At 43.0% G+C, this 16,258-nt stretch overlaps 2 protein-coding genes across 3 annotated transcripts; one reads left to right on the top strand and one right to left on the bottom strand.

Annotated features, from left to right (window-relative positions):
* The first annotated feature begins 3,264 nt into the window (after positions 1-3,264).
* LOC115178638 (uncharacterized) lies at positions 3,265-5,310 on the top strand. The gene is made up of 2 exons (XM_029739892.1): positions 3,265-3,289; positions 4,579-5,310. Exon 2 carries the CDS (start codon positions 4,583-4,585, stop codon positions 5,222-5,224), a length of 642 nt encoding a protein of 213 aa, XP_029595752.1. The 5' UTR covers positions 3,265-3,289; positions 4,579-4,582; the 3' UTR covers positions 5,225-5,310.
* A 2,938-nt stretch (positions 5,311-8,248) lies between these two features.
* On the bottom strand, positions 8,249-15,148 carry LOC115178173 (uncharacterized). Of its 2 annotated transcripts, none has more exons than XM_029739230.1 (7): positions 14,033-15,148; positions 13,390-13,651; positions 12,911-13,043; positions 12,607-12,712; positions 12,220-12,455; positions 9,185-9,343; positions 8,249-8,435 (listed from the first exon to the last, which is right to left on the bottom strand). In XM_029739230.1, the coding sequence occupies exons 1-7, from the start codon at positions 14,516-14,518 to the stop codon at positions 8,285-8,287; spliced, it is 1,533 nt and encodes a 510-aa protein (XP_029595090.1). In that variant the 5' UTR covers positions 14,519-15,148; the 3' UTR covers positions 8,249-8,284. The 2 variants fall into 2 exon arrangements, with proteins under 2 accessions (XP_029595090.1, XP_029595089.1); XM_029739229.1 differs by having other exon boundaries at positions 12,911-13,079.
* Positions 15,149-16,258: the final 1,110 nt, after the last annotated feature.

Below are 16,258 nucleotides of genomic sequence, written 5' to 3' on the forward strand. Positions count from 1 at the left end.
CAAACGTTTTGGGTAGCCTTCCAAAAGCTTCCCACGATAAGTTGGCAGAGCTGGTGTAACTGAATCAGGTTTGTAGGCCTTCTTGCACGCACACGCTTTTTCAGTCCTGCCCACACATTTTCTATAGGATTGAGGTCAGGGCTTTGTGATGGCCACTCCAATACCTTGCCTTTGTTGTCCTTAAGCCATTTTGCCACAACTTTGGAAGTATGCTTGGGGTCATTGTCCATTTGGAAGACCCATTTGCGACCAAGCTTTAACTTCCTGACTGATGTTTTGAGATTTTGCTTTAATATATCCACATAATATTCCTCCCTCATGATGCCATCTATTTTGTGAAGTGCACCAGTCCCTCCTGTAGCAAAGCACCCCCACAACATGATGCTGCCACCCCTGTGATTCACGGTTGGGATGGTGTTCTTCGGCTTGCAAGCCTCCCCCTTTTTCCTCCAAACATAATGATGGCCATTATGGCCAAACAGGTCTGATTTTGTTTCATCATACCAGAGGACATTTCTCCAAAAAGTACGATCTTTGTCCCCATGTACAGTTGCAAACCTGAGTCTGTTTTTTTTATGGCGGTTTTGGAGCAGTGGCTTCTTCCTTGCTGAGCGGCCTTTCAGGTTATGTCAATATAGGACTCGTTTTACTGTGGATTTTGATACTTTTGTACCTGTTTCCTCCAGCATCTACACAAGGTCCTTTGCTGTTGTTCTGGGATTGATTTGCACTTTTCGCGACAAAGTACGTTCATCTCTAGGAGACAGAACACATCTCCTTCCTGAGCGGAATGACGGCTGCGTGGTCCCATGGTGTTTATACTTGCGTTCTATTGTTTGTACAGATGAACGTGGTACCTTCAGGCATTTGGAAATTGCTCCCAAGGACGAACCAGGCTTGTGGAGGTCTACAATTTTATTTCTGAGGTCTTGGCTGATTTCTTTTGATTTTCCCATGATGTCAAGCAAAGAGGCACTGAGTTTGAAGATAGGCCTTGAAATACATCCACAGGTACACCTCCAATTGACTCAAATGTTGTCAATTAGCCTATCAGAAGCTTCTAAAGCCATGACATCATTTTCTGGAATTTTCCAACCTGTTTAAAGGCACAGTCAACTTAGTGTATGTAAACTTCTGACCCATTGGAATTGTGATACAGTGAATTATAAGTGAAATAATCTGTCTGTAAACAATTGTTGGAAAAATTACTTGTGTCATGCACAAAGCAGATGTCCTAACCGACTTGCCAAAACTATAGTTTGTTAACAAGACATTTGTGCAGTGGTTGAAAAATGGGTTTTAATGACTCCAACCTAAGTGTATGTAAACCTCCGACTTCAACTGTATATACATATTTTGTGCACACATTTGTTTACATCCTCGTTAGTGAGCATTTCTCCTTCGCCAAGATAATCGATCCACCTGACAGCTGTGGCATATCAAGAAGCTGATTAAACACCATGATCCTTACACAGGTGCACCTTGTGCTGGGGACAATAAAAGGCTACTCTAAAATGTGCAGTTTTGTTACACAACACAATGCTACAGATCTTTCAAATTTTGAGGGAGCGGTCAATTCGCCATGCGGCTGCTGGAGTGTCTACCAAAGCTGTTGCCAAAGAATAGAATGTTAATTTCTCTACCATAAACCGCAATACGTCCAATAAGCCTCACAACCTGCAGACCACGTGTAACCACGCCAGCCCAGGACCTCCACATCCATTTTCTTCACCAGCGGGATCATCTGAGACCAGCCACCCAGACAGCTGACGAAACTGTGGATTTGCACAATTGAAGAATTTCTGCACAAACTGTCAGAAACCATCTCAGGGAAGCTCATCTGCAAACTCGTCGTCCTCAACATGGTCTTGACCTGACTGCAGTTTGGCGTCGTAACCGACTTCAGTGGGAAAATGCTCACCTTCGATGGCCGCTGGCACGCTGGAGAAGTTTGCTCTTCATGGATGAATCCCTGTTTCAATTGTACCGGGCAGATGGCAGACAGCGAGCAGTTTGGGGATGTCATTGCTGTGGACAGCGAGTTCCCCATTTTGGCGGTGGGGTTATGGTATGGGCAGGCATAAGCTACAGACAACAAACACAATTGCATTTTATCTTTGGCAATTTGAATGCACAGAGATACCGTGACGAGATCCTGAGGCCCATTGTTGTGCCATTCATCCACCGCCATCACCTTATGTTTCAGCATGATAATGCACGGCCCCATGTCATCGGATCTGTACACAATTCCTGGAAGCTGAAAATGTCCCAGTTCTTCCATGGCCTGCATACTAACCAAACATGTTACCCATTGAGCATGTTAGGGATGCTCTGGATTGACATGTACGACAGCGCGTTCCAGTTCCCGGCAATATCCGGCAACTTCACGCAACCAATGAAGGGGCTGGGAAAACATTCCACAGGCCACAATCAACAGCCTGATTAACTCTATGCGAAGGAGATGTGTTGCACTGCATGAGGCAAATGGTGGTCACACCAGATACTGACTGGTGTTCTGATCTATGCCCCTACCTTTTTTAAGGTATCTGTGACCAACAGATGCATATCTGTATTCCCAGTCATGGGAAATCCATAGAATAGGGCATAATACATTTATTTCAATTGACTGATTTGCTCATATGAACTGTATTTCAGTAAAATCTTAAAAATTGTTGCATGTTACGTTTATATTTTTGGTCAGTGAATTATATATATTGTATATACACACATACTCACACATCAATTATGTTTTTATTAGGAAAAGTGACAATAACATTTACTTACATTGTGTGTTTTTTTCAAAAATAATTTCCTGTCTCTGTTTTTCTCTTTCCAGCTGAGTATACTTTTGGTTGATGAACCTCAGGTTTGAGGTCAATTCCATTTAAATTCCAGTCAATTCAGGAAGTACCTTGAAATTCCAATTCCAATGAGGAACATGTGTCATTTGAATCTGGTTTAGTTTCTGAATTGACTGGCATTGAAATGGAATTAACCACAACCCATGATGAAAAAAAAAACACTAGAGGGCAACATTGCCTGGCATGTCTTGCAATGAGAATGGGGTTAGCGTTACGATATGGAATAGCATGAATACAATAATGAGGGATTCCGTGTACAGCACTTTAAAATGAAAGTGAATGTGATCTCTAAAGCAAACGGGATATTGTTTGAAGAGATTCCATTGCGTATGATGTCCATGGATGTCACGCAAGGAAGCTTTGTTGAGCTGAAAAATCGAAAGTGAAGCTATCAGAGATACACTGTCAAAACATTGGAGGTAGAACGGGTAGGTTAATTACCTGAAAAAGGTAGAAACAATGTAAAAATATTTTTGCAACGTATCCACAGCCAGTCAGTTGCACAACATTGGGATCTATAAGGCATAGATTTGAGTTTTTCTACAGCGGTAACTATACAGTACTGGATTTATTGTTGTTACTATCTAACTTACATGTTAGATATGTTATGTTTTGCTTTCCCTCACAGTCCTGACAAATTACCACCGTACAGCTGTATTGGTGATCAGGGTTGACTTTAATTCAGTTAGTTCAGTAAAATGAAAAGTCTTCATAATAAATGATGGGAGATTTGAATTAAATTATTCACTGAATTGACCCCAGCCCTGGTGGTGACTATACAAAATACTCTTATAGAGGGAGAAGATGGAGTTTAGTTCAGTCGAAAAGGAAGAGGTTTGTGTTGTTCAATGGCACCTTGTATACATTACGACATCATACTTTGTACTCAATGAGTAGCTGAGAATATCTGTGTTGTAGTTCACGTTTAAATAACATTTCTGATTGAGCCGACATATGCAGCGTGTACCGTGAATGCAGTATCCGCAACTGCGGGAACATTGCCTTTGTCAATCGCCCTATAAAGTGGATCTTCGGCGCTTCAGATTGAATTTAGATTTAGTCAATAATCTTTTGGGAGGGAATAAATCATGGAAACATACTTTGAGTAAATAATAATTTCAGTGGTTAGATTTTAGAAAAGAAAACCTCTCTATATCTATGTCTTCAATATGTTTTTTCATCAATACATTATTGATGTGAGTGTACAACACATATAGCCTAACCCGGTACATATGGAATGCCGTTTGGGTCTTGGCGTGTCAAAAAGATACACGTCAAATAACATTATTTGATGCGTCAAATAAGCTTCTTGACCAATCAGGACCTGAATAATGACTCCATGTCACATAATAATTTAACATGTTCATAAATTGTTTCCGTACTTATTACACATTGATTACACTCTCACTCATATTTCATATGTCACAACGATTCACCGATACGTATGCTATGAGTCATAGATTTTGTCACTGATGATTATGAGGTACAGCCAGAAGAGGATAGGCTCTCTGAGCTGGGTTCCTCTCCACGTTCCTATATGGGAATCTTTCCAAGCCACTGTGCTCTCACTTCTGCTTTGCTTGCACTTTGGGGTCTAGGCTGGGTTACTGTAAAGCACTTTGTGATAACTACTGATGTATAAAGGTCTTTATAAATACATTTGATTGATTGATCTCATCAGTTTACAAATTGGTGTCAACTGTGTGTCCGTTAGCAGAGCCATGCCAGCGAAGTTGGTGCAGTTCACCGGTTGGGAGGCTGTGGTTGAGAAGCAGATTGTCCTGAAACCTGGTCAGGCACCACGGGGCAGACAAGGCTACACCATGTACCATGGCACCCACCGTGACAGCGCTCGAGCCATCATCACAGGGGGGTTCCGGCCCTTGGCGGGGGGCACGTTGGGCCCGGGGGTCTACTGCAGTCGGGACATAGCCAAGGCGCAGGGTTACCCCGGTGGGTGCCCCACTGGAGAACATGTGGTATTGCAGCTGAAGGTCCGGGTGGGCCGCGTGAAGAAGATGGATAGGCAGAATGTAGCAATGTGGTGCTCGTGGCAACAGAGCGGATACGATACAGCCTGGCTGCCCTCCACCGTCATTGGGCATGAGGAGGACTGCGTTAAAGATCCAAAGCGGGTGGCGGTGAACGGCATCGCGCACTGTGGCGACCCGGCCACGAAGCAAGCCCTCGAGAAGCTCATCAGTCAGCAGAGACATGGGGTGGAATCAAGTGGGAGGGTTGTGGGCGGGTGTAAGGAGTGCAAGATGCAGACACCGATTTGCCACTCTCTGGAGGTGTGTTGGGGGTGTGGCGCCACTGTATGCCCTTTTATGGACAAACACGTCTGCAAAAGGAGCAGTTGAAAGTGACAGCTTCAAAATACTGGATACTATACGATGATGACATTATTTGTTAATTCAACAATAAAAAAAGTTTGTGTGAAAATACATTTATATTTGTTGGTTCACTCATTGTCACCCACGATGAAATCAGAGGGTGGATCTGTCTCTGTCCGTTCGTACGTACAATGCTCAGTTAGTTAGTCACACGCGATCTCTCAGACACCACTGGCCCGGTTTTGACTAAACTTGGGTGAAAAGGTTGTGAGTTCAAATCTCATCATGGAAAACTTTTGCATTTTAGTTAATTAGCAACTTTTCATCTACTTACTACTTTTAAGCTACTTTGCAAATACTTAGCATGTTAGCCAACACTTCCCCTAAACATAAACTTAACCCTTTTAGCTAACCCTAACCTTAACCCTTTTAGTTAACTCTTCCCCTTTAAACCTAACTAGCTAATGCCAACCAGGTAACGCTACCCACCTAGCTAGAATTTGTAGCATATCATACATTTCACAAATTCTTGACATATAATACGTGTACCAAATTTGTAACATATTGTACGTTTTGCAAATTTGTAACATAATACGAATTGTAATATATCATACAAAATGGGTGATGGACAACCAGAAATTAATACATACCATACGAAACGTAACATATCATACTAACTGGAGTGTCTCGGATTTACATACAGAATACATACTGACTTGCCTAGTTAAATAATGGTTAATTAAAAAAACTATAATAATACAAAATGCTCTGAGACCAGGTTGGTCTGCCCCCAGATCAAAATCTAGTAGATGGCCAGCATGCATGCAAAATTTGGTTCTGGGTTCTGAGACTACTGAGCTATACATGGGTTGCACGTTTCATCACAATATTGTTTTGAACGTTCATTTCAGGACTGCCAGGACGGCCAGCTGAAGATTTGGTCTAAAGTGCATTACTATGGCTTAAAAACACGATGCAATTTCTAAAGAAGGCAACTTATTAGTAGCAAAACCTTGCGTCTTCATTTTGAGGTCTCCAGATTGACTTTAGTTGCAGTGAAACATTAGCTTGCTAGCTAAGAGATTGAGTGGAGACCAATACATTTTTTCTAACAAACTTTGCTAGCTAATGACAACATTGCCATCTGAAAGAAGCAAACATTATTTTTGTCCCCACCAGTGACTACGCTTTTCCACTTGTGCTCTAACTAGCTACAGTGAGGGAAAAAAGTATTTGATCCCCCGCTGATTTTGTACGTTTGCCCACTGACAAAGAAACCAGTCTATAATTTTAATGGTAGGTTTATTTGAACAGTGAGAAACAGAATAACAAAAAAATCCAGAAAAACGCATGTCAAAAATGTTATAAATCAATTTGCATTTTAATGAGGGAAATAAGTATTTGACCCCTCTCAATCAGAAAGATTTCTGGCTCCCAGGTGTCTTTTATACAGTTAACGAGCTGAGATTAGGAGCACATTCTTAAAAGGGAGTGCTCCTAATCTCAGCTTGTTACCTGTATAAAAGACACCTGTCCACAGAAGCAATCAATCAATCATATTCCAAACTCTTCACCATAACCAAGACCAAAGAGCTCTCCAAGGATGTCAGGGACAAGATTGTAGCCCTACACAAGGCTGGAATGGGCTACAAGACCATCGCCAAGCAGCTTGGTGAGAAGGTGACAACAGTTGGAGCGATTATTCGCAAATGGAAGAAACACAAAAGAACTGTCATACTCCCTCGGTCTGGGGCTCCATGCAAAATCTCACCTCGTGGAGTTGCAATGATCATGACAACGGTGAGGAATCAGCCCAGAACTACACAGGAGGATCTTGTCAATGATCTCAAGGCAGCTGGGACCATAGTCACCAAGAAAACAATTGCTAACACACTAAACGTGAAGGACTGAAATCCAGCAGCGCCCGCAAGGTCCCCCTGTTCAAGAAAGCACACATACATGCCCGTCTGAAGTGTCTTTTCTCTTTTTCAACAGGAATATCTGAATAATCCCCAACTTGACTATATGTTTGTATCTAAATATTTGCACATTTCCCAACTTGACTATTATCCCCTCCAGTCCCCAAACTCCAATATTTTCGCTCATTCTAAGAAATTTGACACTATCATCCAAACCCCCATGTAAATGCATCTTTAAGCTGCATCGACTCCCTGTCCAAGTCCTGAATTCACTATAAGGCAATATGAACCACATTCAAAGCACTAAATGACCTTTCCTCGAAGTTCCTATCTGATCTACCAGCTCAATAGTGGTCTACTGAAACCATACTCACCATCTCAGGGGGTGCTCAGATCATCAACCACTGACCTCCACACCATCCTCAAAACCAGCAGTCCTCTTTTGGAGGCAGATTGGTCAGTGCTCCTGTATGGCACCAACATTGTGGATTTTCATCCAATGCTTCTGGACTATGAGAACATTCTTTGGACAATAAAACTAGGTAAAATGGAAGCTGGCTACAGTCTCAGTTTTATCCTCCAAGACAGTGTGAGGATGTGTAACAACAATACCTGTAGTTTAATTTCATGATCAGGGCCAGATTACCGAATGGGCACGCAGGGCACCTGCCCTGTGGGCCCCGACCTCCAGGGAATATCATCATAACATCCAAAACTAAAAGTAGAGCGGATGTATATTACAGTACGTGGACGTTTTACAATTCGTTTCATAATTTGTAGCCATGTTTAATATAAATTTGTGTTTGCCAATGAACATCTGAATGATTCAGAGGACAACTGGGTGAAAGTGTTGTGGTCAGATGAGACCAAATGGAGCTCTTTGGCATCACCTCAACTCGCCGTGTTTGGAGGAATGCTGCCTATGACCCCAAGAACACCATCCCCACCGTCAAACATGGAGGTGGAAACATTATGCTTTGGGGGTGTTTTTCTGCTAAGGTGACTGGACAACTTCACCGCATCAAAGGGACGATGGACGGGGCCATGTACCGTCAAATCTTGGGTGAGAACCTCCATCCCTCAGCCAGTGCATTGAAAATGGGTCGTGGATGGGTATTCCAGGATGAGTTCTGTAATCATATCAGCTCATTTGTCATACTTCTTCTAATCATCCAGAGAGAATGTACCTTTCTTTGAGGTTAACCTTTGAGATGACCTCCCTCAAGGATTCTCGCTCTTTCCTCGGAGCGAATTTGTCCCACATTTTAGCAAAGTCGCCATTGGTGGCCACGTTTCTCAAGATATTGCGACCATGATGCCTGTGGACAAAGATATTAATATCATCTTAAACGTGCAACATATCAAATAATTTCTCCTGTCTGTGATTAAAAACAGTACTCAAACGATGGCAACCTGTGAAAAAATATCCCATCAAAATAAGACATACATTAGGTCGAATTTGCAAGAAGGTCGAGAGCCGTGCGTCCTGCGAAACATAACCCAGCCAAGCCGTACTACTTCTTGACACAAAGCCCGCTTAACCTGGAATCCAGCTGCACCAATGTGTTGGAGAAAACACCATACACCTGGCGACCGTGTCAGCGTGCATTGGTCACCACAGGAGGTCGCTAGTTGGCGATGGGAGAAGAACATCCTTTGGCTTCGGCTAAGCTTTTGGCTTTTTAACTTTCAAACCCACATGAGTGCCTGGACTTGGATTTTCCTATGCCACGTAGCACTTATTTGTGTTTATAATTTTTCCTATCTGTTTTCAATTACTATTCCCCTCCAAGAGAACCTGTGGTTGTTTTGGAATACCTAAAATCCGCAATTCAATCCATGACACCCTTTAGCATAGATGCTGTAGACAGCTGACAATGTGGCTTTTAAAGGCAATTTCAATTTGTATTCGTGGTAAACGCTGCAGATGTCGACTCAAGAGTAAATTACCTTTACAAGCTGCATTGTCGGCGATCTAGTGCTATAGCGAGCCATGGATTGAATCACGGCCTAAATTAAGGCCGGCCATTATGTTTAAGCAAGCGACTTTACAGGAGGAACATCCCACCTGACTTCCTGTGCAGGGTCCACAGCCAGTTTACTGACGGCAATCAAGAAACGGTCAGTGAGGTCTTTCTTCCCCGACAGGAGACGAGACATCCCCATGACCTCAGCCAGTCTCTCCAGGTGCTGAGCAGTGCAGCTCCTCACCGCAGCGTTACGGTGGCTGAGGAAGGAAAAACAGAGCACATCAGTTACATGTCATAGAGATACATGAGTTAGGAGACGAATGATAATGGATTGTATTGATGAAGTCTCATCGATGGATCAAAATGTTCAGTTGGACTTTATATTAAGGTCACTTAATATACCATTTATAAACTGTTTGTGAAGAGTTCAATTACCATTTATTAATCATTATTCCTACATTTGTAAATGTCAATGAGAAATCTATAAATAGTTATTTACACATTTATAAACGCTATTTTAAATGATTTGTTCAAGATTTATCAGATAATTAATAAGGTATTTGATCATAGTGCCTTGTATATGATTTCATAATGTTAAATACCTTTCCACTCTCAGTCCAATTCTTGCTAGTCAATGTCAACTCATTGCCTATAAATATACATATTTATAAATGTATTTATATTCCAGCCCAGGCGCAATTTCGATTTTGGTCACTAGATGGCAGCAGTGTCAGTGCAAAGTCTTAGACTGATCCAATGAACCATTGTATATCTGTTCAAAATGTTGTATCAAGACTGCCCAAATGTGCCTAATTGGTTTATCAATACATTGTGCACTCTTCTCAAACAAATAGATTGATATTCTTTCACTGTAATACCTACTGTAAATTGGACAGTGCAGTTAAATTAACAAGAATTTAAGCTTTCTGCCCATATCTGTCCTGGGAAATGTTTTTGTTACTTACAACCTCATGCTAATCACATTTGCCTATATTAGCTCAACCGTCCCGCGGGGGGGACACTGATCCCGTAGAGGTTTAATATCATAATGTTTCTTAAGACCTGCCTAAATGAAAACATGTGAATATTTGTGATGGTGTATATTAAATTGATTGACTTTGTAGTTGGTAGTATTTGATATATAACTATACATTAAAATGTTTATATTTTACGCTATAAAGATACTTAAAATATGCAAGCAAGCATTAGGCAATGAGTTGACATTGACTTGCAAGAATTAGACTGAGAGTGGAAAGGTATTTAACATTATGAAATCATATACAAGGCATTAACAAACATTACAATGCAATACCTTATGCATGATCAGAGAGGGAGAGAGAGAGAGAAGTCATAGCCTGAAAGGCCATGCCCCAAGAGTCGCTGGGGTGGAGAGAGAGAGAGTGTATCTCACTAGCGCAGGTCAGGAACAAAGAAAAAGAGAGAGACAATGAATCTAAGACTCTTAAAAGCCTCTGAGTTGTTAAAATAAAACAATGTGAGTTGTTAACCAATATGCTACTATAAAAGTGAACTTCCAATCAGATATCAGACCTACAGATGTAAACACAACTGAAACTCTGCTACCCAGAGTGGTAACGAGGGGGTTGGCGAGATAATTGAAATTATAAACCGGGTGGTTTGACCCCTGAATGCTGATTGGCTGAAAGCTGTGGCGTATAACCTACCATTTGGTTTTGAAATATTGAAACCAAACCATATTTAAGTAAACAAAAGGAAAAGGTGACTGTAAGAAGCACTCATAATTTCAAATAGGCTACATGTCGTATTAAACAGCCTATAAACACTCTAAATAGGTCAGGAGTCAGACATGTAGCCTAATACGAAATGTATTTGTAGAGTTAAAATGGTTATTCCATCAAACTTCAAATTATTAGAATAGTACACAACGCAGAACAGAACAACCAGGTTGAGGGCCAAAGCCCGCGAACAGGAATATTCCAAGTTCAGACAGAAGGGGGGAGTCAGATCGCTTTGATCGCCAGGAACTTTACTTTTGGTGTCCATTTTTAATTGTTGCGCTACTGGTGCTGCCTGTTGATGTTAGGTAGAAAGTTACAGTAGCTGAATGATGTTAACATCTTCGGGTTTTGTTTCATTAAATATATTTTATTTCATCTGGGTGCATGCGTCACCTACTAACACCCTGGTGCTACCCGTAGCTGCCGTTCTCTTCAGTCCGAGAAAACCCAGAGAGAAAGGTGTGTCTTGCAGATTACTCCTTTGTAGAAGTCCATAACGTGAAATAAATAAAACATCCCAAGGTTAATGCTGTAGATGTTGTTATAAGGGAATGTGAGACTATAGAAACATGTAACTTTCAGAGTTTTATTGTTGTTATTAATATAGTTTACAGAGTGCTAAAAGTGCTGCTGTTGCTAGCTAGCATGCCTTTCTGTGATGCAGACGGTTAGCTGAGCTGGTGCGGGCGTTGCATTATGGGAGATGTAGTTTGGTCCTCTAAGGTCTGAATGGGATAGAGGCGATTTCACGTTGTAACTTGTTTGTGCTGCAGTGTTTTTTGTAAATTAGTTGTTTTATTTTGGGACTGTCAACACTATGGCGCACGCGCGCAGCCAGTTTGGGTTCCGTGTCAGCTCAGCGTTTAAACAACATTTTGATCAGACCTACCACGGTGGTAGGTCTGATCAGTGACAATGACGAGTCAGCCTACAGGGAGGAGGTCAAGCACCTGGATGCATGGTGCGCTGACAACAACCTGGCCCTCAATGCAAAGAAAACCACCCACCACATCACTGGTGCCCAGCTCCCTGCCATCGGAGACCTCCAGCGCATCAGGGACCCTTCACATTTTTTGCACTTTTTTATTTGCACTTCTGGTCAGATACTAACTGCATTTCGTTGTACTTGTACTTGTTCAATGACAATAAAGTTGAATCTAATCTAATGTGTGGTATACTTAAGCGAGCAGTGACCATTTTGCACCAGAAAGTTCACTACATATCAATGATCTATTGAATTGTCACATCAGGTCCGTTTGGAGTGAATCCTAACTTCCATTCGAGTCAAACTTTCAATGTGAGACAAAGTGAACATTTGTGGAAGTCCGGATCTACCCCTTAGTGAGTGTTAATTGACCCCTCTCCCTCTTTACCTCAGCCCACCGACCAGCAGGGCATTCATGACACGGGTAGGGGTGCAGCTCTGCACCATGTGACCCAGGGCAAAGTTGGCGGCCTGCCGGATGAAGTTGTTGGCCTCGCTGGCTTTGTACAGCAGCACGCGTGCCGTCCCCTCCACCTCACTGTCCATGGCCCTCTGGAGGTGAACGTACATGTCACCCAGTGTGGCCATGGCAGCACAGGACACTGCAGAGCGCAGGTTCTTCACCTGAATCATAATAATACGCACAGGACCAACTATTAATGTTGAGCAGTACAACCCACGAACATCAGAAACATGACACAATAATTTGGCTTGTTCTCCAAATGTAGCAGATTTGTGCAGATGAATGAATAGGGCAGTGAATGAATACAGCTACCTCATTTATAATGGCAAGGCAGATATCATGGAGTTTAGGCATCAGTATGTCCATGTGGTTCTGAGCCATCACACGGAGAGAGGTCAAGCCCTCGATCTTCTTCTCCCTGCAAGCCAGTGAAAGAAACGTAAGCAATTTCCACAACATTTTCCAAAAACATTATAAAGATGTTCATCAATTAGGACTCTGGTCTCTTAATTTCAGAAGTTTCTACGCTCTGTAGCTCAAATCTACATTTACAAGGACACTACACTGTGCTTCCTTTAGCCTAGCTCCATTGGTCATGTCTACAGTGAATGCTCACCAGTCATCAGAGGCAGAGTGGAGCAGCTTAAAGGTCTTAGTCAGGGCCTGCTCTGGGTTGGACAGGGGCTGCAATCTGGCCTGGTCCTGACCTTTCTTTATTTGGCCCTTTGGCTCACTGGCTGCCTTCTTGTCTATGGGTTGACAGCAGACATCTATCTCTCTGTGAACTGTATGTATGTATTTATGTATTTACTCATTTCCATATCTGTTTGTAGCTTTTAACACTAGAACATCTTAGTTAGTAATATATCATTTTAAATTTAGCACACATTTCTTTGGTGCTCACCCTGCTCAGAAGCAGGGTCTAATTCGCCTTGAGCAAAGGTTATCTCACTGTGCAACAGGCAAAGCAAGTGTGGAAAAATGTCTTAGCCCTGGGCTAAAGCCATTTGTGTCCCTTCCCTTCCTACTATCAGTCTACCTAGCTTCATCTCGCTGTCTAATTTAAATTAGTGTGAGTACATGAGAGGGACTGACCTGAGCCGGTGTCAGCCTTTTGCAGGCTAAGGAACCTTGTAGGCCGAGGCAGTTTGCTCCTGGGCTTGGTAGGAGGGGGAGCAGGCCTGGGTGGGCTGTCACGCGACTTTACCGGGGTCCCAACATCCAAGTAGTCACGGAGCTCCGCAGGGGTGTTCATATCCACTGAGCTCAGGCTTCCCAGAGAGCTGGTGGCTATTTCCCCCATGGACATGGCCGAGCCCAAACTTCTCCTGCCCATGGCCTTCACCTCATGTACCACCTTTGGCGTAGACCAGAAAAGATTGCTCCCATCATAGAAATGCATATAGAACTAGTATATACATAAACTAATACACAGAGAGATCCTGTATTCTAGGATCTACTCTATCATGCCGTCAAAGATAGTATCCTTTCTAACCTGTACCCCCGCACACTGTACCCCCTTAACTAATCTGTACCCCCGCACACTGACTCGGTACCGATACCCCCTGTATATAGCGTCGTTATTGTTATGTCATTGTGTTACTTTTATTATTATTATTGTTTATTTGTTAAATATTTTCCAAACTCTTCTTGAACTGCACTGTTGGTTTCACAGTAAGGTCTACACTTGTGTTTTCACAAATTTTCACATTTACAATAAATTCAAAGTCCATCCTACCTTCCAGGCCTCCTCCTTCAGGTGAGCCTCGATGTCCCTCACCTCCTCCATCAGGTCAATGGGTCCGTTGTTGTCAGCACAGCCCTCGTCCAACTGGACTTTCAGGGCTTTGACTCCCCGCCTGCCCTTCTTCTTCTTCTTGCCCCTCTTGGAGGGAGCTCCAGTGGGAGGGACGGGAACAGGCCGCACGCTACTGCTGCTGAATGACTTATTCACCTGGATGGACTCCAGAGAGTGAGATCCGGGTCGAACTTGGGCTCCGTCCACCCCCACCACGTTCTTCAGTGGGGCCAGAGCTATGTGTTCAAGCCTTCGTGGCAAAGGCCTCGGTGGAGCTTTCGGCCGCGGAATGCACTGAATAGAGGGGACGAAGTGGTGCGCGAAGGTGCTGCCAACCCCGATGAGAGCAGTCCGGACATAATTCTCATGGATAGCACTTATCTTTCTTTGCTTTGCTTCCATGGCCTCTCTCTCAGCTCTCTGCATCTGCAGAAGTCTGGCATCACTGATGAAGCCCCGATGGCCCTCTGGGATTCGGTAGCTCTCCTGATAGCCCTGGATCACAATGGTACAGTATGAAATGAATAGCAGAAGGGAAGTAGTCAAAATAGTTTCTACAGTGTGTCATATAAAGCTTTTAAGCTAAAGATGTTATGGATGTAGGCCTACTGTCTGTCTATGAAACCACAAAATAAACAGTGATATTTTTGAAAAATGTTTGAAATACTGATGAGCCTTACAAAACTTGAAAACTTGTCCTGGTCAACCTGTTGGTTTAAAGCCATGTTTTGCTTCCTCAAGTTTTCGATGACGCTCTTCATCTGAGAGTTCTCCTTCTGGAGTTTGTCAAACTCACTTGATTTTCTTCCTCGATAAGCCATTGATGATAAATATTAACACTCTCAAAATAAGAACTTAACCTATCTCTGTGAGAGAACTATCATGAAATGAGTGGAAATGAAATTTTGCTTGTCAGATGGAACCAGCAATGATATCATGGAAAGGATTCCGTTACATTGTGATGTCATAATGGGGTCTGTTGACAGCACTGAGCACATGGTGAACATCCATGAAAGCTTTTTGATTCCCATATAAAATCATAAATGTGTGATGAATTTGTAAATACTATATATATATATATAAACTCAGCCAAAAAGAAACGTCCCTTTTTTAGGACACTGTCTTCCACAGATAATTTGTAAAAATCCAAGTAACTTCACAGATCTTCATTGTAAAGGGTTTAAACACTGTTTCCCATGCTTGTTCAATGAACCATAAACAATTATTGAACATGCACCTGTGGAACAGTCATTAAGACACTAACAGCTTACAGACGGTAGGCAATTAAGGTCACAGTTATGAAAACTTAGGACACCAAACAGGCCTTTCTACTGACTCTGAAAAACACCAAAAGAAAGATGCCCAGGGTCCCTGCTCATCTGCGTGAACGTGCCTTAGGCATGCTGCAAGGAGTCATGAGGACTGCAGATGTGGCCAGGGCAATAAATTGCAATGTCCGTACTGTGAGACGCCTAAGACAGCGCAACAGGGAGACAGGACGGACAGCTGATCCTACTCGCAGTGGCAGACCACGTGTAACAACACCTGCATAGGACCGGTACATGCAAACATCACACCTGCGGGACAGGTACAGGATGGCAACAACAACTGCCCGAGTTACACCAGGAACGCACAATCCCTCTATCAGTGCTCAGACTGTCCGCAATAGGCTGTGAGAGGCTGGACTGAGGGCTTGTAGGCCTGTTGTAAGGCAGGTCCTCACCAGACATCACCGGCAACAGCTTCGCCTATGGGCACAAACCCACCGTCGCTGGACCAGACAGGACTGCCAAAAAGTGCTCTTCATTGACGAGTCGTGATTTTGTCTCACCAGGGGTGATGGTCAGATTCACGTTTATCGTCGAAGGAATGAGCGTTACACCGAGGCCTGTACTCTGGAGCGGGATCAATTTGGAGGTGCACGGTCCGTCGTGGTCTGGGGCGGTGTGTGACAGCATCATATGACTGAGCTTGTTGTCATTGCAGGCAGTCTCAACGCTGTGTATTACAGGGAAGACATCCTCCTCCCTCATGTGGTACACTTCCTGCAGGCTCATCCTGACATGACCCTCCAGCGTGACAATGCCACCAGCCATACTGCTCGTTCTGTGCATTATTTCCTACAAGACAGGAATATAAGTGTTTTGCCATGGTTAGCAAAGAGCC

This window comes from Salmo trutta, chromosome 38, assembly GCF_901001165.1.
Source record: "Salmo trutta chromosome 38, fSalTru1.1, whole genome shotgun sequence".
Classification (NCBI taxonomy): Eukaryota; Metazoa; Chordata; class Actinopteri; order Salmoniformes; family Salmonidae; genus Salmo; species Salmo trutta.